The sequence below is a fragment of the Mandrillus leucophaeus genome, unplaced genomic scaffold, assembly GCF_000951045.1.
Source record: "Mandrillus leucophaeus isolate KB7577 unplaced genomic scaffold, Mleu.le_1.0 Scaffold506, whole genome shotgun sequence".
In the NCBI taxonomy this organism is placed as follows: Eukaryota; Metazoa; Chordata; class Mammalia; order Primates; family Cercopithecidae; genus Mandrillus; species Mandrillus leucophaeus.
The window spans coordinates 53,866-79,932 of NW_012105431.1; the positions used below are offsets into that span (position 1 = coordinate 53,866).

A 26,067-nucleotide genomic window follows, 5' to 3' on the forward strand; every position below is an offset into this window, starting at 1 on the left:
TTTGAAAATGGCAGAGGGAAACAGCAATGAAGAGGTGATTCACTTGAACAACTTTCACTGCCATCGGGGACAAGGTAAGTTGTTTGCTCTCACTTTGTCTCTTTCCCTGTGGCTTTTTATTTTAGTATCACAGCTCTGTCTTTTGAAATGATCCTATTTTGTACCATTTAGAATCCAGGGACATTTCATTTTTAGATATAAAAAGACTAGACTAGAATTATATCAGATAATGATATTGCTGGCATGAATGAAGTGTAAGACTCATTCATTACAACGAGATTAATAAGCTGTTAATTTGCTGGCAAGACACTGTTAATGTGCAGTCATTGAGTCTTAAGAGAGAGTGTCAGCATCAGTTTTTGAAGGCGTGATGATTATAAAGGAGTGCTCCACTAGGCCTTTATGACCTGAAATACTACAGATGATGCTGAACCAGTCTTGTCCTCCCATGATCCTTAATTTCTTTTTTGCCAGAATATTCTGGCTTTGAGGGGAATTTTGGAACATGTATTTTTTTGTTCTACAGTTTTGTTTTGTTTTGTTTTGTTTTTTCTTTTCTTTTTTTGAGACGGAATTTCGCTCGTTACCCGGCTGAAGTGCAATGGCGTAATCTTGGCTCATCACAACCTCCGCCTCCTCTGTTCAAGCGATTCTCCTGCCTCAGCCTCCCGAGTAGCTGGAATTACAGTCATGTGCCACTACGCCCTGCTAATTTTGTATTTTTAGTAGAGATGGGGTTTCTCCATATTGGTCAGGCTGGTCTTGATCTCCCGACCTCAGGTGATCCGCCCGCCTCAGCCTCCCAAAGTGCTGGGATTACAGGCATGAATCACTGCGCCCGGCCTGTTCTACAGTTATTAAAGTTTTGGGGAATTTTATTGATTTTTAAAGGGAATAGTGCTTGCTATTCTATAACATTCTTAAATGTGTATGAAATTTCCTGTTAAGTTCGAATTCACATTTACACTTGGGCTAAAAGGAAAAAATTCATGCTGAGGTGTAGAACCCTGATGTTCATTTTTTGCAATTATAAATTCCATGGGAGAGGTTATACTGGTTTTGTTTTCTCCCGTTGATAATATTTTGTGTTTACAAAGATGATTTTTCTAGTAGAGAGTAAATTACATTTGACTTTAGAAAAATGACTCCCCCAGGCCAGGCGTGGTGGCTCACACCTGTAATTCCAGCGCTTTGGGAGGCCGAGGCTGGTGGATCACGAGGTCAGGAGTTCAAGACCAGCCTGACCAACATGGTGAAACCCTGTCTCTACTAAAAAATACAAAAATTAGGTGGGCGTGGTGGTACATACGTGTAGTCCCAGCTACTTGGGAGGCTGAGGCAGGAGAATCGCTTGAACCTGGGTGGCAGAGGTTGTAGTGAGCCAAGATTGCGCCACTGCACTCCAGCCTGGGCGACAGAGCAAAGATTCCGTCTCAAAAAAAAAAAAAAAAAGAAGAAAAACGACTCCACCAAAACTTAAGTACAAATAGCCTACTGTTGATTGGAAGCCTTACTGATAACAGTCAACACATGTGTTATATATTGTATGTTTTGTATACTGTATTCTTATAATAAAGTGAACTACAGAAAAGAAGTGTTATTAAGAAAATCATAAGGAAGAGGAAGAGAATATAGTTGCTATTCCTTAAGTGGAAGTGGACCATTCTGAAGGTCTTCATCTTTATTATCCTCACATTGAGTAGGCTGGAGAGGAGGTGGAAGAAGAGGGGTTGGTCCTTGTTTTAGTTGGTTCTCCACTGGCTGTAAAGAAATGCCCAAGACTGGGTAATTTATAAATAAAGAGAAGAGGTTTAATTGGTTCACAATTCTGTAGGCTGTATAGGAAACATAGTGGCCTCTGCTTCTGGGGAGATCTTAGGAAACTTATAATCATGACAGAAGGAGAAGGGGAAGCAGGCTTGTCTCACATGGCTGGAGCAGGAATAAGAGGGATTGGGGAAGAGGTGCCACACACTTTTAAACAACCAGATCTCACAAGAACTCACTGTTGTAACCAGAGGGGATGGTGCTAAATCATTTATGAAATACCACCCCCATGATCCTATTACCTCCCACCAGGCCCCATCTCCAACATTGGGGATTACAGTTGAATATGAAATTTGGAGAGGGACACAGATCCAAACCATACTATTCTGCCCCAGCGCCTCCCAAATGTCTTGTCCTTCTCACATTGCTAAATACAATTATGCCTTCCCAACAGTCCCCAAAGTCTTAACTCATTCCAGCATTAACTCAAAAGTTCAGTCTTATCTGAGACAAGTCTAATCCCTTCCACCTATGAGCCTGTAAAGTCAAAAATAAGTTAGTTATTCCCAAGATACAATTGGGGGTACATACATTGAGTATATGCTCCTGTTCCAAAAGGGAGAAATTGGCCAAAAGAAAGGCGCGAGAGGTCCCACACAAGTTCAAAACCCAGTAGGGCAGTCATTAAATCTTAAAGGTCCAAAATAATCTCCTTTGACTCCACATCTCACATTCAGGGCACACTGGTGCAAGGGATAGGCTCCTGAAAGCCTTGTGCAGTTCTGCTGTTTTAGGAGTAACACAAGTGGAAGAAAATCTGCAAATAAGTGGACCCACACTGTTCAAATCAGTGTTGCTCAAGAGTCAACTGTGTATTTGGCTTTCAGAGCATTTAAAATTGAGCAAATTTTATTGGGTAAATAAGTCAAGAGTAACAAAATTGCTCAAGCTATGCAAATTATGAGTACAAAAGAAGGACTAATTTTCAGGGTTTTATTAATAGTGTATTCTAACTTGGTAGTGATTGTAACCATAATTTATTGGATTCAGGCAATTTTTAATCTTAGTTATAACTTGTATTTATGATCATTTCAAAATTTTCTGTACATGTATATCCAATTAATGTTGTAGTTGTTTTTTGTTTTTTAATTGGATCTTAAATATACTTGAACAGTTTCTTTAAGAACAACTAATTCCTTTTGGAAAATTACTGACTTTGGAGATGTGTTTTGTTAGACGAGTATGTTTACTCTGCACCCATCCTGAGAACTTTTTTCAGGTGTATAAAGTTTTGTTTTTATTAGCTGCATTAATTTTTTTTTTCTTTAAACAAGAGAGGGTCTCACAATGTTGCCTGGCAAAGCTAGTCTTGAACTGCTGGGCTCAAGTGATCCAATTGCCTCTGCCTTACGAAATGCTAGGATTACAGGGCATGAACCACTGCTCCTGGCCAACATTAGTAATTTTTATTATGCATCAACCTCTGTAGTTTTTTTTTTGAAGTGTATAGTTCAGTAAGTTTTGACAAATGAATATACCACCTCAATTACGATATAGAACATTTTCTGTCACTCCAAAAAGATTCCCTTGTGCCTCTTTGCAGTCAGTTCTTACCCCACTCCAGGCCTAAGGAAACTACTAATCTGCTTTTTTTCACTCTGTAATTTCATATAAATGGAATTATACATACTGTATATTTTCTTTGTACCTGAATTCTTTTGTGAAAGGTAATGTTTTAGGCCGGGCACGGTGGCTCAAGCCTGTAATCCCAGCACTTTGGGAGGCCGAGACGGGCGGATCACGAGGTCAGGAGATCGAGACCATCCTGGCTAACACGGTGAAACCCCGTCTCTACTAAAAAATACAAAAAACTAGCCGGGCGAGGTGGCGGGCGCCTGTAGTCCCAACTACTCGGGAGGCTGAGGCAGGAGAATGGCGTAAACCCGGGAGGCGGAGCTTGCAGTGAGCTGAGATCCGGCCACTGCACTCCAGCCTGGGCGGCAGAGCGACAAAAAAAAAAAAAAAAAAGGTAATGTTTTGAGATTCATCCCTGTTGTCGCATATATCAGTAATTCATTCCTTTTTTATTGCTAAGTAGTGTTTTTGCCTACTCATCTATGATTCTATACCTAGTGGAAATAGGCTTAAAAATGAAGGTAAAATAAAGATTTAAAAAGTTTTTGTCAGGAATGAAAAAAGGTACATCATGTATATGGCCACACACATACCCCCCCAAAAAAAGCTGATATATCTGTGTAATATCTGATAAAATTGATAGAAACTCCAGCCAGAAGCATTGATAGAGTTCATAATGATAAAAGTTTCAGTACACTGGGAAGATAAAATAGTGCTAATCCCTGTATGCTTTGTAACATGATAGAAAAATAAAGCAAAAATTGGCAAATCTAAAAACAGAGTTGGACAAATACACCATTATAGTGGGGATTTTTAAGACTTGTTTCAGTAACTGAAAGAGCAAGCACACACACACACTTGTATGAATATAGAAGATTGGAAGAACGCGGTCAAAAATGTAATAAACATAGGTGGGATTCTGCACCCAGTATAAGAAGAAATCACAATGAAAATTAGAAGATTATTTTGAATTACATGATAATGAAAATATAGCGTCTTATATTTATGAGATACATGTAATGCCATGTTTTGAAGAAAACTTGTGGCCTAAGATACATTAGACAAGAAGTAAAAAGCTCAGCCAGGTGCAGTGGCTCATGCTTGTAATCCCAGCACTTTGGAAGGCCAAAGTGGTAGGATAACTTGAGCCTAGGATTTTGAGACCGGCCTGGACAACATGGTGAGATTTCTATCTCTACAAAAAATTAAATATAAGACAATTAGCTGGGTATGGTGGTGTTGGGTTCACCAGGTCCCAGGTACTTCGGATACCAAGATGGGAGGATCACTTGATCCCAATAGGTCAAGGCTGCGGAGGACTGGGTTCATGCTATTGTACTCCAGCCTGGGCAACAGAGAGTGACCCTGTCGCAAAATAAAACAAAAAACAAAAACAAACCCAGCCTAGCCAACATGGGGAAACCCCATCTCTACTAAAAGTACAAAAATTAGCTGGGCATGATGTTGCAAGCCTGTAATCCCAGCTAATTGGGAGGCTGAGGCACGAGAATCGCTTGAACCCAGGAGGCAGAGGTTGCAGTGAGCCAATATAACTAGGGCTCAGCAAATTTAAAGAGTTAAGTTAATATTTTAGCCTTGCAGGCCATGTGGTTTCAGTTGCAACTATTCAACTATACCATTGTAGCATGAAAGCAACTGTGTTGGTCCACTTTCACACTGCTATGAAGAAATGCCTGAGACTGGGTAATTTATAAAGGAAAGGGGTTTAATTGACTCCCAGTTCCACATTGCTGGGAAGGCCTCTGGAAAATTACTATCATGGCAAAAGACAGAGGAGAAGCAGGCACCTTCTTAGGCAGGATAGAGTGAGTGCAAGCAGGGGAAATGTGAGTGCTTATAAAACCATCAGATACCTCAAGATTCACAATCATGGAAACAGAATGGGGGAAACTGTCCCCATGATCCGATTACCTCCACCTGGTCCCGTTCTTGACACGTGGGGATTATGGGATTACAATTCAAGATGAGATTCTGGATGGGGACACAGCCAAACCATGTCAGAATCTATAGACAGTATATAAATGAAGGAGCATGGTTGTGTTCCCATAAGGACGTGAAGCAGCATACTATCCTACGCTGCAGATGGGAGTGTAAATTGGTATAATTTGGAAAATTTGTTTAGTGTTAACTGCCAAAATGGAGCATATGCTTACCCTATGACTCAGCATTTCCACTCCTAGAATGTATGCAACTAAAATGAGTACACCAAAGACTTGCACAAGAGTGTTCATAATAGCATTATCCACGATAGCCTAAACTGCCATGTACTCAAATGTCTATCAACAGAAGGAGTAATTTATGTTGTATTCATATAGTGGATTATATACAACAAAGAATTATAGCAGCATGCAATATGGATGTATCTCAGACATTATTTGCAAGAAAGCCAGACACAGAATATATACTCAAAAACATGCAAAACTTATCTGTGCAATTAGAAATCCTCCCTTTGGGGATGAAGGAGAGCAGAGATTGGGAGAAGCACAGGGAGGCTACTAATGTGCTATAAATATTTCCTGACCTTGTGGTGGTGATTATACACAGATGTCCCTTTTGTGTTAATTCATAGAGCTGTACACTTGATTTGTAGAGCATGCTGTGTTGTTATACTTTGAAAAGCTAATTGGAACCTTACATGTGGTATGTTGGGTGGTATCTTGTCAAACACTGGACTTCATTATAAGGTGATAGGTTCATTCATTCCCTCCCTCCCTCCTTCCTTCCGTCTTTCCTTCCTTCTTCCTTTCCTTTCCTCCCTTCCTCCCTTACTTCCTCCCTTCTTCCTCCCCTCCTCCCTTCTTCCTCCCTTCCCCTCCCTTTTCTTCCCTTCCCTCCCCTTCCTTCCTTTCCTCCTTTCCTCCTCCTCTCCTCTCTCCTTTCCTTCCTTTCCTTCAGTTCCCTCTCTCCTGTCTTTCCTTTCTTTTTTTTTTTTTGCCTGAGACAGGGTCTTGCTCTAGCACCGAGGCTGGAGTGCAGTGGCATGATCTTGGCTTACTGCAGCCTCCACCTCCCAGGTTCAAGCGATTCTCCTGCCTCAGTCTCCCAGGTAACTGGGATTACAGTTGCATGCCACCACACCGGGCTAATTTTTGTATTTATAGTAGAGATGGGATTTCATCATGTTGGCCAGGCTGGTCTCGAACTCCTGACCTCAAGTGATCTGCCTGTCTGGGCCTCCCAAAGTTCTGGGATTACTGGCGTGAGCCACCGTGCCCAACCTAAACCAACTTTTTCATTGGGTACACCAAGATTACAGCTTTAATGGAAGAATTTCAGAAATTGCAGTGATGAGATGCCTCTTTTCTTCTCTCTTCTTTCTTCTTCCATTCTTTTAGGTCACTTAATGACCTTTTTCTTGGGTCAGGTCTTCAAGAGAGGAATCTACAATTTCCTGTGGATGCAGGGGTCTTATTCACTATGGCCATTTTCAGTGGTGTATCTTTTCTCTCTTGACTCCTGTGCCTCATGTACCAATGTCTAGAGCTTTTCTTTGCTCAGTATCTCTTCAGAATGATCCCCCATACATGTGTCTTCTGAAATGGCTGAATGAGGAGCTTGGCAAATCCTCATCCTTAAAAATTCACAATTAAGTCAGGCATGGTGGCTCATGCCTGTCATCCCAGTGACTTCTTGGGAGGCTGAGGTGGGAGGATCACTTGAGGCCAGGAGTTCAAGGCCAGTATAGGAACATCGTAAGACTCCATCTCCACAAGAAAAAAAATTTTTTTTTTTTTTTTGAGATGGAGTCTCACTCTGTCGCCCAGGCTGGAGTACAGTGGCTAGATCTCAGCTCACTGCAAGCTCCACTTCCCATGTTCACGCCATTCTCCTGCCTCAGCCTCCCGAATAGCAGCGACTACAGGTGCCCGCCACCTTGCCCAGCTAGTTTTTTGTATTTTTTTAGTAGAGACGGGGTTTCACCGTGTTAACCAGGATGGTCTCGATCTCCTGACCTCGTGATCCACCCGTCTCGGCCTCCCAAAGTGCTGGGATTACAGGCGTGAGTCACTGCTCCCGGCTAGTGCTTTTTTAAATTGTCGAATTTAACCTTTGATATTCCTATGGAACTAGACAGGAAAAAATACCAGTTTGTGTTACCCGGTAATTCTTATCAAACATGGCCTGTTTTCAAATTGATAAAAGGAAATAAAGACCTTGAATAGAATTACTACATCTAGATGGTTAGATTATATATTTTAAAGGAAACTTGGAAAGTTAAATTGCTGACTGTCATAGGTGCTAAATGGGTGCTTGACTAAAGCATTGAAATAGGTTCGCCTAAATGATTCTTAAAGTTTGTGTTTAAGATGAGCAAATTTCAATAATTTAAATAATTAAACTTTTACTATTTTTGAGTGATAATTTTTTCAGACCAAACAATTTAAATAAAATAGCCACATATTCCCGGGAGGAATAGGATTACAGGCGTGTGCCACCACAGCTGGCTAATTTTTGTGTTTTTAGTAGAGACAACATTTCACCATGTTGGTCAGGCTGGTCTCAAACTCCTGACCTCATGAACCAACCACCTTGGCCTCCCAAAGTGCTGGGATTACAGGCTTGAGCCACCGCGCCCGGCCAGAAAAATTTTTTTTTTAATTAACTGTTCATTGTAGTGTGTCCTAGCTACTTGAGAAGCTGAGGTGGGAGGATTGCTTGAGCCTAGGAGGTTGAAGCTGCAGTGAGCTATGATCACAACATTGTACTCCAGCCTGGGTGATAGAGCAAGACCCTGTCCCAGACACACACACACACACACACAACACACACACAAAAGAAAAATATTACAGCTTTAATGGAAGAATTTCAGAAATTGCAGTGATGAGATGCCTCTTTCTTTTCTTCTCTCTTCTTTCTTCTTCCATTCTTTTAGGTCACTTAATGACTTTTTTTTTTTTTTTAATTTGAAACGCGGTCTCACTGTCACCCAGACTGGAGTGCAGTGGTACGATCTCAGCTCACTGCAACCTCTGCCTCCCGAGTTCAAATGATTCTCCTGCCTCAGCCTCCTGAGTAGCTGGGATTACAGGCGTGTGCCACCACAGCTGGCTAATTTTTGTGTTTTTAGTAGAGACAACATTTCACCATGTTGGTCAGGCTGGTCTCAAACTCCTGACCTCATGAACCAACCACCTTGGCCTCCCAAAGTGCTGGGATTACAGGCGTGAGTCACTGCTCCCGGCTAGTGCTTTTTTAAATTGTCGAATTTAACCTTTGATATTCCTATGGAACTAGACAGGAAAAAATACCAGTTTGTGTTACCCGGTAATTCTTATCAAACATGGCCTGTTTTCAAATTGATAAAAGGAAATAAAGACCTTGAATAGAATTACTACATCTAGATGGTTAGATTATATATTTTAAAGGAAACTTGGAAAGTTAAATTGCTGACTGTCATAGGTGCTAAATGGGTGCTTGACTAAAGCATTGAAATAGGTTCGCCTAAATGATTCTTAAAGTTTGTGTTTAAGATGAGCAAATTTCAATAATTTAAATAATTAAACTTTTACTATTTTTGAGTGATAATTTTTTCAGACCAAACAATTTAAATAAAATAGCCACATATTCCCGGGAGGAATAGAGATGGATTGGGAGACCATTATTTCACTTTAAAGAAATTGGCAGTCCAGAAAATTTTATGAACAGATTTCTCCAACCTAGTGTGAGAAAAAGTTACAGTCTTGAGCATAGTAATTGTCAGATGTTCTCTAGCAGTTCCCAAAATGTGTTATTGGCAAAAGTCAGCATAGAAACATGGCTCTTATTGCCTAAGTGCGTGGGCTGCCTAAGGAGGTACGTTACAGTAGTAGCCATGAAGTTGACTTTAGGCTGTACCCTTGTCAGGACATACTTAAAGGGTTGGATGTGGTACTGCCAGCCTCCCAGTAACAGTGTTCTCTGCTTTCCTGTAGAGTGGATCAATCTCAGAGATGGGCCCATCACCATATCTGACTCCTCAGATGAGGAAGGGATTCCAATGCTGGTCACCCCAGCTGCTCAGCAGCATGAAGAAGAGGACCTGGATGATGATGTCATCCTGACAGAAGTGAGTTTTCTTTAAACTTACATTGAGACATTATTGCAAGTTGGTGATCTAAGTATTCAGCCACTCTTGTGGGCCTTGTTGTGGAACAGCTGAGAGCACCTCTTGTACTCGTTCTGAGAACCTCTTTTCCATTCTACCTCAGGTACCCTTAGATTTAGAAGCTGTATGTTTCAGTCTGCTTCTGGATTGAGTATCTGCACTGTTGTTCCATTTGACTATTAATGCACCAGATTGCACTGTTGTCATTGCTACAACATTATGGTGTATCTTACTGTTGGATTGGCCTTATTCTCTCCATATTATCCCACATTTTTCAGAATCATCCTGGATATTCTCGCACTTAAATTTTTATATGGAGTTTACAATCAACTTTTAAAATTCCAAAATATAAATATATATGTAATCAGTTTGCCTAATCCAAAACAAATCTTCCTGTTATATTTATAGAGCAATTTTTATGATCCTGCTCTTTCTAACCAAGAACAAATTTTGTCTTTTCATATAGTCAAGAGTTCTTTTATATTCCTCAGCCAGAAAGCATTTTGAATTTTTCTTAATATAGATCTTAAACATTTTTTGTTTTTCTTGGTTATTTTATATTTTCTGTTGCTTTTGTGAATGACATCTTTTCTTTCATTGTACTTCTATTTTTTTGAGACGGAGTTTCGCTCTTTTGCCCAGACTGGAGTGCAGTGGCGTGATCTCGGCTCACTGCAGCATCCACCTTCTGATTTCAAGCAATTCTCCTGCCTCAGCCTCCCGAGTAGCTGGGATTACAGGTGCCTGCCACCACACCTGGCTAATTTTTGTATTTTTAGTAGAGACGAGTTTAACCATTTTGGCCAGGCTGATCTCGAACTCCTGACTTCGTGATCCGCCCCACCTCGGCCTCCCAAAGTGCTGGGATTATAGACATGAGCTACCGCGCCCGGCCCTTTCATTGTACTTTTAAACTGTGTTTTTTAAACTACAAGTCTGTTGCCTCTTTTTTTTTTTTTTTTTTTTTAGTTTAAAGATCCCAGTTGGCTTTATTGTGGTTCTAGAACCAAACAACACTTCCTTCCATAAAATTCAGTAGGTGTTCTGAGCTGAGCAAAAGCGGTTGGCTTTATAGACAGAGAAGGACTAAAGAGAGCAGAAGCAAAGTCCTTTCAAAGTTACTTCTCTTGTCAGGCTGGGACAAGGAGACAAAGAGAAAAATAACTGATTAGTTAACAGGCTGCTTCAGGCCACCTTTCCCATATAAGGATTAAAGCAGAGGGAAATTCATTATGATACCCATTGAAGATTTAAACTGCCCTGTTTAAGAAATTGGTTGTTCACTCTTTCTCTCGATTTCTAGGAAGGTCAAATGAACTTCCCAGGTTTGAGTTTGGTAACATGAAACTTACATGGATGATTCTGTTTTGAGTTTTAGTCTAGTCTTTTGGGGTCTAGTGCAGACACTTAGTCCAAAACAGTGACCTCCTATAATTTTTATTTAACAATTCCTCATTTTTTGTTAGGCTTTCACCCAGGGCCTGACCAAACCTTAAGGCATCATTGCCACTGTCAGTTACCATCATTTTGGGTTTCTAATCCCAGCATACACTTTATAGGTTCTGGTGTCCTCATTATCACACTTTTTTTTTTTTTGGTTTTTGTTCCAGCTGGAGAAAGACCATTTGGCATTTGACAGGTAGCTGTATGGAAACATTTAAAACTTTTTGAGGGGATACGGCACACCCAGGAGACTACTGTTATGACTGTAAGGAGGATAATACCAAGAGTTTGGGTGGAGTATGCTCCTCGGCTAGGGCCCCAACTAAAACCAAATGGTTAGACAAGGAATCTACCTTGTTTTAACCAAGTAGTCTGCTCTGCAATACCTGATGTGTTTATCTGTGTGCAACAGGAAGCGTCATCAACTGCACAGATTCTTCTCTGTAAAGTTAGTAGGTAATCTTGCATCCCATGACTGAGTTAAATTAAAGCAGGGAGTGCAAGTTACCTGCAGAGGCTACTGATGGCGAAATTTTAACTACAGCGTTGTCCTGCCTGCCACATAAGAGTTAGGCGTAAGTAAGGAAAAATTAAGGAGGGTAAGAGTCTTACTATGAGAGGGAATCTTGCTCCGATGTGGTTTGCAGTTGTGAATGTCTCTGATTGTGGCATTGGCCATCCTAGTGGACTCTGTGTGGCCCATGCATTAGGCGTGAGACTTATTCCTTGCAATTTACATCGATTTGTCCAGCTTTAGTTTATAGGGCTTCAGGAACTGAGCAATTCTCCTTCATTGGATAGTCGTAGTCAGATGTTAGAGAAAACTAAAAGAATTCAGAATTCAGTGCAATGTACAGGTAGATAATAAAAACTCAATAAACAGGGCTACAATCTAAATAACAGGCATACTGGAGTTTTCTTTTGAAATGTAATTTTTCTCTCTACAGTCACTCCCATTTCTACCAAAGATAATCACAGTAAGACCAATTTGCCTGACTAACCACGTATTTGAAAGCACATATTTAAATTTCCTTTGCTGGAAATTTTGACAAGGAATCTCAAATTGGTCTATAAAAAATGTCTCTGCTAGGAAGCGAAACCAGGACAGACATTAGTCTTTGCCTGCTGTATCCAACATCTGGAGGTTCCTGAGCCTGCCAGGAAGAGACAGATTTACTCACTGTAAGGCAGGGAACGCTTAAAGCCAGGCATTGTTTGCACATATTGAAATGTGGCATTCCATTCAAAGCCTTGGTAACATAACCAGTTTCCAGTTGTGTCCTTTTATTAAAAGGAAAGATTCTTATTGAACTTATGCAAATAATGATATTGCCATAAAAATAAGAATACTCATGAATAGTTTGCAAATTCTGGAGGGAACCTGTTGGGAGGAAAAGCAAATATTTTCATTTTTATTATAAAAGTATACTTTACCAAATTGCGATAAGCTATAAAAACCTTAAAAGAAAAAAGTTTCCTTAAATCTGGCAAACAAAACATTAAAAGAACCAGCAGTGTTTCAAATAAAGAAGCCATAAAAACCCATGATTCTTCTTTAATCAATTCAGTCTCATGTAATTAATTCTTGCTGTTTGATCTTGGTTAGCAGTTACACAAATTCATTAGTTTCTTCATTAGAATTTTGAATATTTAGTCCAATAGTGTGAACTCAAACCTGTATTTGTCAGCATTCATTTCATTTTTCGCATATACATCTTTGAAGACACAGCACTTACGGATTATAATTGCTTGCAGAGAGCTTTCAGAAAATGTCAGAACAAAATAACTATGGACAGCAAGACTTAAAATGGTTGCGGTTAAAAACCTGATGAGAGTTCATTATAGTGACACAGTTGACAAGGAAATTTAGTTATTTCTAAACCAAAATTATGACTGATAGCATATATACCAAGACATATCAGATTTCTAAGAGCTTTATATAATCTTGGAATATAAAAAACATCCATATAGACCCGGCGCGGTGGATCACTTGAGGTCAGGAGTTCGAGACCAGCCTGGCCAACATAGTGAAACCTCGTCTCACTAAAAATACAAAAATTAGCGAGGCATGGTAGCACATTGCCTGTAATTCCAGCTACTCAGGAGGCTGAGGCAGTAGAATCACTTGAACCCAGGAGATGGAGGTTGCAGTGAGCCAAAATCGTGCCACTGCACTCCAGCCTGTATGACAGAGGGAGACCCCGTCTCAAAAAAAAAAAAATACTTGGGCATTTTTGCTGATCAGAAGACACACAGCTGTTTTCCAAATGGTCTTTCTTACCAAAAATATCCAAGTCGTGTGAACTAAAAGGCATTGGAGTTGGGTCCTGTTTTTCTGATAAAAGATTGAAGTGCTTACTTTTTCCTTAAACCAATTATTAGAGTTCTCTGATATATTTTGGTAGAGAAATACCACACACACATAACACATATATAGACACAGAGAGACAGAGAAGCAGATCTTACAACCTTCATTAAGATTCTTTATTTGCCAGTTTTCAAATACAGTTTACACTTGAACAACATAGTGGTTAGGGGTGCCAACCCCTGTGCAATTTAAAATCTGCATATAACTTTTGACTCCCCAAAAACTTAAGTACTAATAGCATGCTGTTGACCAAAGCCTTAACTGCTTAATACTACTTAATAACTACTTAACTACTAATAGCATACTATTGACCAATAACATGGTTGATTAACATGCTTAATCATGATATACTAACTAGTATATTATGTGTGTGTATATATATGTGTGTGTGTGTGTATATATATATAATATACTGCATTCTTAAAGTAAGCTGAGGAAAGGTTAAGAAAGTCATAAACTGGGCAGGGTGGCTCACGCCTGTAATCCCAGCACTTTGGGAGGCTGAGGCCAAGAGTTCAAGACTCATGAGGTCAGGAGTTCAAGACCAGCCTGGACAAGATGATGAAACCCTGTTTCTACTAAAAATACAAAAATTAGCCAGCATGGTAGTGGGCACCTTTAATCCCAGCTACTTGGGAGGCTGAGGCAGAGAATTGCTTGAACCCGAGAGGCAGAGGTTGCAGTGAGCCAAGATCAGGCCACTGCACTCCAGCTTGGGTGGCAACAGAGCGAGACTCTGTCTCAAAAAAAAAAAAAAAACAAGAAAATCCTAAGGAAAATATATTTACTGTTCATTAAGTGGCAGTGGATCATTATAAAGGTCTTTATCTGTGTGGTCTTCACACTGAGTTGGCTAGGGAAGATACTGGGTGTTGCAAGTGAAGAAAATCCACGTATAAGTGGACCCTGTTAGTTCAAACCATGTCATTTAAGAGTCAACATAGTTTCCATCCCCTCTTTAGACCATCAGTCCTTCAATCACCTGTTACAGTGCCCCCAAGCAATTGCTAACCTGGCACCTCTCAGTTGGCACTTCCACAGAGGTGACTCCCAGATGAAAAAAGGTAGACATTTTACAAATCTTAGATCTAAACACTATACTAATTTGTCCAAACAAAAAAAGGCAAAGGTAAAGGCCCAGTTAAGACTAGATGGTAGCTGGGTGTGGTGGCTCATGCCTGTAATCCCAGCACTTCGGAAGGCAAAGGCAGGCGAATCACTTGAGGTCAGAAGTTCAAAGCCAGCCTGGCCAACATGGTGAAACCCCGTCTCTACTAAAAATACAAAAATTAGCTGGGCATGGTGGTGAGCTCCTATAATCCCAGCTACTCGGAATTTAGCTTTCCTGATGAGTTTCTTAATCAGTTACTGACTTCAGGGCTGCCAAAGACTAACCAGAGCTTCCCTGGGGTAGAGTTTCAGCATTAAAATGAGGTGGAATTTGGCTTTTTCCTTCAAAAGGTGAACTGTAGGGCACAAAGACAGTTTGTGTGCAGCCTCTATAAGCTGGCAGAAACTGGTTTAAGATCTATATGTAGTCATTTATCAGAAAACGATGTTTGTAAGGCCAGTCTTCTGTCCCAATAAGAGTTGTAGTGGGTTTCTGGGTTGTAAATCGGAGTTAGGGAGGGGTCTGATATTTGCCTGATACACCCTGTTGGTAGGGAGCTTAGCAAGAGTTTGGTTTTTCATGGAGCATAGGAATTTAGGGAGTTGCCATACCAGTCACCGTGAACCCTGACCTCATAGGTAACTTTTGTTTCCTTAACCTTAAAGGTCAGTCCAGACATAGTGGCTCAAAACCTGTAATCCCAGTGCTTTGAGAGGCCTAGCAGGAAGATCACTTGAGCCCAGGAGTTCAAGGCTGTAGTAAGCTATGATTGTGCCACCGTACTTCAGCCTGGGACCCTGTATCTAATTTTTTTGTTTGTTTTTGTTTTTGAGATGGAGTCTCCCTCTGTTTCCCAGGCTGGGGTGCAGTATTGCAATCTTGACTCACTGCAACATCCACTTACTGGGTTCAGTGATTCTCATGCCTCAGCCTCCAGAGTAGCTAGGATTACAGGTGTGTGCCACCACGCATGGCCTGTGTCTGCCTTTGTCTTAATTTTTAAAAAACAGACAAAATTTAGGATCTGTCTTAATTTATAAAGGGGCATCTATTTTGCTTTCAGATAACACCATAGAGCTGAAATATTTTGGGAATGGCTTTCTAAAGGTCACTTCTGATATTTCAGGCTTTGCATGGCCCATAAGTAGACTGGATGGTACTTGTCAGGTCCTGAATATCATCCTCAGGAAAATAACATTCTGCTTCTGCTGCTTTTATCCGTTTTTACTCCCTCTCCTTCCCCTGGTCCCACCAATGTATGTTAGCTGGTAAAAGTCAGGTATCCTAGGGTCATAAGTTATAATTAAGACACTGATTTCTTTAAAAAATGTTTGAAAATCTTCCCCAGGTTTAGGACATTTTTAAACTATGGCCTGTTTTTATCCATAGCATGTAAGTCAGGAATTATGTGCTATATTTTCAGTTTGTTCTGTTTTATAAGGAAACAGTTGAACTGTTTTTTTCAGAGAAGAAGGGCAACTCAAAGTTAGTAGACTGTGAATATTCAGGAGTAGATGCAGTATTCAGGTAAAATGAGAGCGGTGGGAGTTACATTAGTTTATCTGTCTTTGGTATGGGAGGTAATTTTGCATTTCTAGTTTTTCATTAGCTTTTTGCAGTGAATCTTTCAAAAAAGCTATTTTAGAATCCTGTTGTGTCTTTGAGGCCTCTGAATGTCAGTAAGAATCTCGTTCTTTCCGTGTAATTTGGAGGCCTAGGATTCAAGTGAATTTCTTGGATGAACACTCTTTTTCATCTGCAACATTCCACATCATGGTCATCATAATTCTGAATTATTTTCGGTAAAGTTTTGCCACTTTTGTAACTATTTGTAGCTTCTAGGGCCAGAAGTTTTATACATGAAAAGGCAGGACTACCAGAAGGTAGAGTACTCCAATTTTTAGAAATTAGGGATGCTGTTTTTATGTTGGACCTTGTATATCTCAGGACCGGGATGGCTTTGGCTCCAAGATGTCCAACGTAGCCAATAACTTTCCAGTTTCTGTCTAACACAGTCAGACACCTGAGGCCTCCCTCAACTAAGCCTGCAAGAAAAGGAATCCACATACCCACAGATTCCAAAAGCCTGAGTTTATACCCTCCCTGCACTCAACACAGCTGGGGTTGGTTAGCTTTAAACTGCACCCCTGTATGCTAGCAGCAAATGGAGTTGGCATCCACATTTCTTTCTGGCCATAATCTTGGGGGCTTGATTCAAGCCATAAAGACCTCTGCAAAGAGGGAGCAAAAAATACAGTTCTTGCCAGTGTTTTGTGAGCCCTCACATTCCCAAAAGTCATGTGCCCCGCCATAGCCCAGGTTAACCCTAGGTACTGCAAAGTCAAATGCTCTCTCACAGTGCAGCCTAACCTTGATACCCTCAAAGTCAGAGAGATCAGGTGCTAAAAAGACAGCAGAGCTCAGGCCTGAGAAGGACTTCCAACCCTTGCAGCTCCGTGAGGAAAACATTACTCTCCAGAAAAGGGAGTTAGCCGTTTTCCTGTGTTCCTTGAGTTACCTCAGAATCATCAGTCTCTGTCCCTTTGGGTTGCTAGACCTGTCAAAGGACAAAATTACAACAAATATAGTGTAAGGATCTTAGTTGTCTTTATTGTGACTCTAGCATCAGGCCATGCTTCATTCCAAAGTGGAGAGTAAAAAGTGTTCTTGTTACTTTTTTTTTTAAGACAGTCTCGCTTTATCACCGGGGCTAGAGTGCAGTGGCCCAATCTTGGCTCACTGCAACCTCCCGAGTTTAAGCGATTCTCCTGTCTTAGCCTCCCGAGTAGCTGGGATTACAGGTGTGTGCCACCATGCCCGACTGATTTTTGTGTTTTTAGTAGAGATGGGGTTTCACCATGTTCGTCAGGCCGGTCTCTTAACTCCTGACCTCAAGTTATCCGCCTGCCTCAGCCTCCCAAAGTGCTGAGATTACAGGCGTGAGCCACCATGCCCAACCCTTGTTGTTTTTTATATTTATTTTATAGTCAATCACCTTACCATTATTGTCTACAGTGATTTTTCAGTTGACTCTTAATTTCTTGAAAACTTGCATCTGATCTTTCCAATTTTCATACTTCTTTGACTTGTCTAATTATATTATGGTACTTCCTCAAAAATTTTAATAGTTTTGATAGAGAAGAACAAGAATGGCCACAGACATACATGGGAATACTTTTAATGTTTTTTCATTAATGGTGCCTTTTGCTTGAGATACCATTTTTTTAGTTATGTTAAGGAACTAGTTATTTACTTTGGCTTAAAAAAAATTTTTTAGAAGTGAATGTAGGATTCTGTTACATTTGATTTCAACATCTTACAGAGATTGTCATGTGGTTTTTCTTCCTTGACCTCTTAGTTGGTAAGTTACTGTCTTTGAAAAGACTCCCCTTGGTTGTGGCGTTGTAATATAGTCGTAATGTGCTGCTGGGGATTCCTTTTGCTAATACTAATGTTTTCTGTGTAGATCTCATAAGTGGAGATTGGCCTATAGGTTTGTGTGTACGTATGATATCCTTGACAGATTTTTTTTATATATATAAACATGATTCTGACTTCATAAAAAGTTTAGAAGTTTTCTTTTCTTTTCTTTTCTTTTTTCTCTTTTTGGAGATGGGAGTTTTGCTCTGTCGCCCAGGCTGGAGTGCAGTGGTGTGATCTTGGCTCACAGCAACTTCTGCCTCCCAGGTTCAAGCAATTCTGTTGCCTCAGCCTCCTAAGTAACTGGGATTACAGGCATGCACAACCACTCCCAGCTAATTTTGTATTTTTAGTAGAAATAGGGTTTCACCATGTTGGTCAGGCTGGTCTCAAACTTCTGACCTCAGGTGATCCACCTGCCTCACCTCCCAAAGTGCTGGGGTTATAGGCATGAGCCAGCTGTGCCTGGCCCAAAGTTTTCTTTTCTCTTTTTTTTTGAGACAGAGTCTCACACTATTTCCTGGGCTGGAGTACAGTGGCATAATCTCGGCTCACTGCAACCTCCGCCTCCCGGGTTCAGGCGATTCTCCTGCCTCAGCCTCCTGAGTAGCTGAGATTACAGGCGCCCATCACCACAGCTGGCTTATTTTTTGTCTTTTTTAGTAGAGACGGGGTTCTACTATGTTGGCCAGGCTGGTCTTGAACTCCTGACCCTGTGATCCGCCCACGTCGGCCTCCCAAAGTGCTGGGATTATAGGCGTGAGCCACTGCACCTGGCCCAGAAGTTTTGTTTATTTCTTTGAGGGTTGTTTTTTGTTTGTTTGTTAGAGTCTTCAGAACCAGTGTATTCTTTGAGGTTTTGAATATATTCTATAGAATTAAACAAAACAGACGGCTGTCCTACTTCCTCTTCATCTGTGACTCCTTACGCTTTATCCCTTTTTTAGTTCAAATGGTTATTTGAACTAACCATTATGTGTCCCCCTCCTTCCCTTCCCTCCCTTCTTTTCCTTCCTCTTCCTGTACCAAAGAAACAGCGTCTTCTCTTCTACAACTCCAGTTACATGTTTTGAAGACCTTTTTGTTCTTGACGTGGTCTCTTATGTAATTGTCCATTTTGTCTATGCCTTACTATGGCTATTCTGACCTGGCTTTTAATGCACTAATTTCTCTCTTCAACTATATTTACTTAAAATACTATATATCCATCCAACCTTAGTTATTGTATTTTTCCATTCTGGAATTTGCGTTTGATTCTTCTACTTCTTGATTACAGTTCTCAATCTAGTCCTTTATTTCCCTAAACATGCTGTTATTTTAGAATTCATGTTGATAACTTCACTGTGTGAAATCCCTGTATATTTGTTTCTGTTGTCTGTTACTTCTCTTGTTTTGATTTTCTATTGCGCATTAAGTTCTTGTATGCCTAGTTATTTTTGATTGAGTGTAAGTCATTGCATACGAAAATTTTGGGATTCTATATGATGTTATGTTTCTCTAAAGAGGACCTTAATTGGTTTCTTGAAGAAGAGTAAGAGCACCAGCACCTCACATTGAGGGAGTTAAACTCTCCACACTGGGATTCAGTCCCTGGGAGGTCCAGAGTATTTCCAACTTGCCCCTTTACTTCAGTGGCATAGTCTTCAGGGACCCACCCTAAAGCCTGAGATGAACCATCTCCTTTCTTCTAGGGACTTCCCAGAGGAACTGTTGTTACCAGTTTAGCATGTATCCTTCCAGGTCTTTTCTTTGAATTTGTATGTATCGATGTGTATATACATGTGTGTACATACACATACTTTTAGAAATGATTTTGTTTGTGTCTTATTGACGTATTTTAAGTAAATGGAATCATTCTGTGTATGATTTTGCAGCTTGCTTTTCTTCACTTAATGGCATTTCTTAGCGAAGCTTTCCATTTCAGTACAGATTGAGCTACCTCTTTTTTGGTAGGGGTCAGTTGTAGAGTATTTTGTAGCACAAATAAGTAATAGTTTATTTAACCGTTCACTCAGGGACAAACTTCAGAATGTCTCTAGGCTTTTTTCTGTTTATGCTGAATATTCTTGTATATGCCCTTTTTAGATAGATAAGGGTTTATAGAACATTATGAAAAAATGGTGACAGATACACATTTTTTATTTATATTTATATATTTGTGTATTTATTTATTTATTTATTTCAGACGGAGTCTCGCTCTGTCTCCAGGCTGGAGTGCTGTGGCACCATCTCGGTTCACTGCAACCTCTGACTCCCTGGTTCAAGCAGTTCTACTATGTCAGCCTCCCGATTAGCTGGGATTACAGGCATGCACCACTGCGCCCAGCTGATGTTTGTATTTTTAGTAGAGATGGGATTTCACCACGTTGGCCAGAATGGTCTCGATCTCCTGACCTTGCAATCCACACACCTCGGCCTCCCTAAATGCTGGGATTACAGGTGTGAGCCACCGCACCTGGGCTACGTTTTTTATTTTAATAAATAGTGCCAAATTTCTCTCCTAAATTCACCAGCAGTAAATGATAGTATAAGAATTTTCACACATGGCCAAGCATGGTGCCCCACGCCTGTAATCCCAGCACTTTGGGAGGCTAAGGTGGGCCAATCATCCGAGGTCAGGAGTTCAAGACCAGCCTGGCAATGGCGAAACCCTGTCTCTACCAAAAATACAAAGATTAGCTGGGTTTGGAGGTGTGTGCCTATAATCCCAGCTACTCGGGAGATTGAGGCAGGAGAATCGCTTGAACCTGGGAGGCGGAAGTTGGAGTGAGCTGAGATCACGCCATTGCACTCCAACCTGGGTGACAGAGCGAGATTGTCTCAAAAAAAAAGAAAAAAAAGAATTTTCACCATCCTCACCAATGCTTGGTATTATCTGATTTAAAAGTTTGCCAGTTTTACAGGGAAAAAAATACTGTCTTGTTTTAATTTTTCATTTTGCTGGTTGCTAATGAGATTTAGATTGTTTTTATATGTTTTTTGAACATTTCTTATTCTTCTGATGTGTTAGCATTCTTTCATTGTTTTCTCTGCTGTGGAGTTATTTTTGTTTTAGTGGTCTCAGATTAAATTATAATTCAGGGCTGGGTTCAGTGGCTCATGCCTGTAATCCCAGCACTTTGGGAGGCTGAGGGAGGCAGATCACTTGAGGCCAGGAGTTTGAGACCAGCGTGGCCAACATGGCGAAACCCCATCTCTACTAAAAATATAAAAATTCGCTGGACATGATGGCATATGCTTGTAATCCCAGCTACTCGGAAGGTTAAGGCACAAGAGTTGCCTGAGCCTGGGCGGCAGAGGTTGCAGTGAGCTGAGATCGCACCGTTGCACTCCAGCCTGGGTAAAAGAGGAAAACTCTGTCTCAAAAGTAAAAATAAGTTATAATTCAAACTCTATCTCAAGCTTTAATCTATGAATGACTACTTTGATTCTTACAGATACTACATAGTGTAATCAAATTTCAATGTTAAGATAAATATAAATATAGGTATTGTTAAGGGGGAGGGTGTTTTTGTTTCTTTCCTATCCTATCTCGGAAGCTCAATATAAGTACATAAGGAGGGATAGGCATAGGAAAGAAATTGAATTATTAAAATTTCATTTTTTCTTAGACAAATAAACCTCAGAGATCACGACCCAATCTCATCAAACCAGCTGCCCAGTGGCAAGATCTGAAAAGGTTGGGAGAAGAAAGCCCTAAAAAGTCTAGAGCAGCATTTGAATCAGATAAGAGCAGCTATTTTTCAGTGTGTAACAACCCATTGTTTGATTCTGGGGCACAGGATGATTCTGAGGATGACTACGGTGAATTTCTGGATCTTGGGCCTCCTGGAATCTCTGAATTCACTAAGCCAAGTGGCCAAATAGAAAAAGAACCCAAGCCTGGACCGAGTCGTAACGAAGCAGCAAATGACATTGTCAACCCCAGATCAGAGCAGAAAGTCATCATCTTGGAAGAAAGTAGCCTTCTTTACACAGAAAGCGATCCTTTAGAAACTCAGAACCAGTCATCCGAAGACTCAGAGACAGAGCTGTTATCAAATCCAGGAGAGTCAGCTGCTCTAGCAGATGATCAGGCCATCGAAGAAGACTGCTGGTTAGATCATCCTTACTTCCAGTCTCTGAACCAACAGCCCCGTGAAATAACAAACCAAGTTGTTCCTCAGGAACGGCAGCCTGAAGCAGAACTGGGCCGCTTGTTGTTTCAGCATGAATTCCCGGGGCCAGCTTTTCCAAGGCCAGAACCCCAGCAAGGTGGGATTTCAGGCCCCTCTTCTCCTCAGCCTGCCCATCCTCTAGGAGAGTTTGAAGACCAACAGTTAGCAATTGATGATGAAGAGCCAGGTCCAGCCTTTCCAATGCAAGAATCTGAAGAGCCCAATTTGGAAAACATTTGGGGGCAAGAAGCTGCAGAGGTAGATCAAGAACTTGTTGAACTATTAGTGAAAGAAACGGTAAGTTTTATCAAGTAAATGCAGACACTACATATACTGAGTTTCTTTCTTTTTTTTAATTGCAAAAAAAGGTTGTATGCGTGGACTTTATTTTTCTAAGAAGTACATATCTAGATATACAGAAAAGAGACACTCTGAAGAAGTGAAAATGGAATTGGGGTTCCTTTACTATACTTAACCCTTCAGGAAGCTCTCTGGGATTCTAACTGCATATCATGGTGGCCTGGTGCTGTCATACCTGCAGTTCCTCGTTTTTTTCAAATTCCTTGAGTTCACTCCAAATGGAAACCCTTAAAGCAGGTTTATTGAATTACCTAGACCTATGCTGTCCAATATGGCACTTACTAGCTCCTTGTGGCAGTTTACATTTAAATGTCTTACAGTTAAATAAAATTTTCCCGTGGCACCAGTCACATCTTAGCCTTAGTAGCCACATGAGGCTAACAGCTTACCTCATCATCAAGCATAGAGGACAATGTTTCTGTCATCCTACAAAGCTCTATTAGTGGTGATATTAAGAGTAATATAAGAGCCGGGCATGGTGACTCACGCCTGTAATCCCAGCGCTTCAGGAGGCCAAGGCGGGTGGATCACAAGGTCAGGAGATCAAGACCGTCCTGACTAACACAGTGAAACCCTGTCTCAACTGAAAAAACAAAAAATTAGCCTGGTGTGGTGGCATGCGCCTGTAGTCCCAGCAACCTCCGCCTCCTGGGTTCAAGCGATTCTCCTGCCTCAGCCTCCTGAGTAGCTGGGATTACAGGTGCATACCACCACGCCTGGCTAATTTTTGTGTTTTTTTTAAGTAGAGACGGGGTTTCACCATGTTGGCCAGGCTGGTTTCGAACTCCTGACCTCAGGTGATCCGCCTGCCTCGGCCTCCCAAAGTGCTTCGATTATAGGCATGAGCCACCGCGCCCAGCCACCCAGGTGTTTTTATCTAGCCACGAGGTTGTGAGCTGCTTGAGGGCTGGCATGAGATTGTAACTTATTTGTGTTTTGATTCCCTTTGTCTAGACAGAGATGCTCAATATTTGTTGAAACAATGAAGAATGGATCTGTAAAATGGGGACAGAGAATGAGATCTCTCAAGACCTTTCTAGACCTAATCTTCTATGTAGACAGATGAATCTGAGAACTAGTGTTGACTTTGAAGACACACACAGACCTGCTTCAAAGCCCTTTTCTAGTCTTTAGTCATTTTATTACACTTTTGCCATCCGTCTTGTATTGGCATTTGAAACCATTCTAGTGAATGAAATATAAATTATGTTCTTGTTTGTTTCTAGGAAGCAAGATTTCCAGATGTAGCAAATGGGTTTATTGAGGAAATAATTCATTTGAAGAATTATTATGATCTGAATGTGTAAGTATAATACCATGCTTTTTTTGTGGTAGTGGTTGTGGTAAAATATATATAATATAAAATTTACCATTTTGATCATTTTTAAATATACAATTTGGTGGTGTTAAGTAAATTAACGTTATTATGCAACTATCACTACCATCCATCTCCAGAACTCTTTCTTCTTCTCAAAATGAAACACTGTCCCCATTAAACACTCACTCCGCATCCCCCTCCCAAGCCAGTGGCACCCACCATCCTACTTTCTTTCTATATGGATTTGACTGCTATCAGGGCTTCATGTATTTATTCTTTTCTGACTGGCTTATTTCACTTGGCATGTCTTTTTTAATGACCTTGTTCATTCTGACGTTAGTGATATACAGACTGTTTTCTGGATTTTATGGAATACTGCATGGTTACAGAATTATGATGCTGAGTTGTTTCTGAGATTGATACTACCTATGTTTTAGTCAAGATGTTAAGACATTTTCTTCCCTACAATTGTAACAAAGTGTTCTGCAACCGCTCTGGAGAAATACATAGAAGCATTTCTTAATTTTCATTATAAAAGGGATAAATATAGACCAGACACATAGCTCACACCTTTAATCCTGGCACTTTGGGAGGCTGAGGAAGAGGATTACTTGAGTCCAGGAATTCAAGGCTTCAGGGAGCTATGATACGCTCCTACACTGCAGCCTGAGAGGCAGAGTGAGATCTTGTCTCTGTTTAAAAAAAATTTTTTTTAAAGTCTGAAATATGCTTTTTAAAAATACAAGTTTTCCTGAAGAATATAAAATGAAAAATATACTGTTTCCCCTCCTTCTGATCTGCAGAAGTGAAATAGTCGTAATTTGTTGTTGTTGTTGTTGTTGTTGTTGTTGACGGAATCTTGTTCTGTTGCCCAGGCTGGAGTGCAGTAGTGTGATCTTGGCTCACTGCGATCTTCACTTCCCGGGTTCAAGCAATTCTCCTGCCTCAGTCTCCTGAGTAGCTGGCATTACAGGCGTGCTCCACCGCACCCAGCTAATTTTTGTATTTTTAGTAGAGACAGGGTTTTACCATGTTGGTCAGGCTAGTCTTGAACCCCTGACCTCGTGATCCACTTACCTTGGCCTCCCAAAGTGCTGGGATTACAGCCGTGAGCCACTGTGCCCAGCCTGGTGGTAAACTTAAACAAAATAGACAGTTCACTAAACACCTTTCCTCAAAGTTCCTATCTTATACTGTAGTTCTCAGTCAGGGGTGCAGGTGGGTTTCTTCCCTGCCGAGGCTGAGAAGGAAGGACCCCTTTCCAGGTACTTAACCCAATGTAGGTACTTTTTTCTAATTTGTACAATGACACTGTTGGAGCCAGTAGTGGCCTTGTCTGATGCCACCTCTGTACAGAGGCAACCACTGTCATCAGATTTTTATTTGTTTGTTTATTTATTTATTTATTTTTGACACAGAGTCTCACTCTGTCGCCTACACTAGAGTGCAATGGTGCAATCTCAGCTCACTGCAGCCTCCGCCTCCCAGGTTTAAGTGACTCTCCTGCCTCAGCCTCCCAAGTAGGTGGGATTACAGGCATGCGCCATCACGCCTGGCTAATTTTTATATTTTTAGTAGAGACAGAGTTTCCCCATGTTGGCCAGGCTGATCTTGAACTCCTCGCCTCAGGTGATCCGCCTACCGCAGCCTCCCAAAGTGCTGGGATTACAGGTGTGAGCCACTTCACCTGGCCTTCCCTTAATCTTTATCAATTTTACTTAACATGCTTTTCAGTAAAGCAAAACCATTAAGAGTATATACTACCAGGCCATAGATTGGTGATGTTGTCAGTTCTGGAAATTTTGTAGCTGTTTCTTGTCTTCTGTAACTCTTCTCCCACAATCTCCATGTCTCTAAGTTCACCTCTTTGTCTCTGAGATGCATTCTGGACGATTTCTTCACAGGTGTCTTCTAGCCCACAAATTTCTCTTCAGCAGAGTGTAATCTTTTAACTCATCCACTGTGTTACTGTTTTTCAGTTATGATATTTTAGCTTTTAATTCTCTTGGTTATTTTCCTAGAATTTTGCTCTTTGCCTACATTTTTAATCTTTTTTTATTTCTTTAAACAATAATCATCGCTTCTTTGTGAGTTTGATTGTTCTGATGTGTTAAGTTCTTGGGAATCTTATTGGGAATCTTACTCTGTTCTTCCTGCTGGCTCCCATTGTGCCTCATTTTCTTGTGTATTTTCTAAGTTTGACTCTAAGCTCAAGTCTTGAGTTCTTGATAGAGTTGGTTTCTTTAGAGAGGTTTGTTTTTGCTTCTTTCAAGTCCCCAAGGGCAGTGTCAGTTTGAAACGACTTTAGATTCCTGTCTTGAAGTTTTTGGATTATACAAACTTTTAAAATTTTATTTATTTATTTATTTATTTTTTGAGATG

General features: G+C 40.7%; 1 protein-coding gene across 1 annotated transcript in view; it reads left to right on the forward strand.

The window, feature by feature from the left end:
- The window catches only part of RNF216 (ring finger protein 216), a 157,948-nt gene continuing 131,881 nt past the window's right edge, over positions 1-26,067 (forward strand). The window contains exons 1-4 of the mRNA XM_011996248.1: positions 1-74; positions 9,336-9,469; positions 21,633-22,304; positions 23,594-23,670. Of these exons, the coding sequence (XP_011851638.1) occupies positions 8-74; positions 9,336-9,469; positions 21,633-22,304; positions 23,594-23,670 (950 nt within the window). The 5' untranslated portion in view covers positions 1-7. The remainder of the gene's footprint in view (positions 75-9,335; positions 9,470-21,632; positions 22,305-23,593; positions 23,671-26,067) is intronic.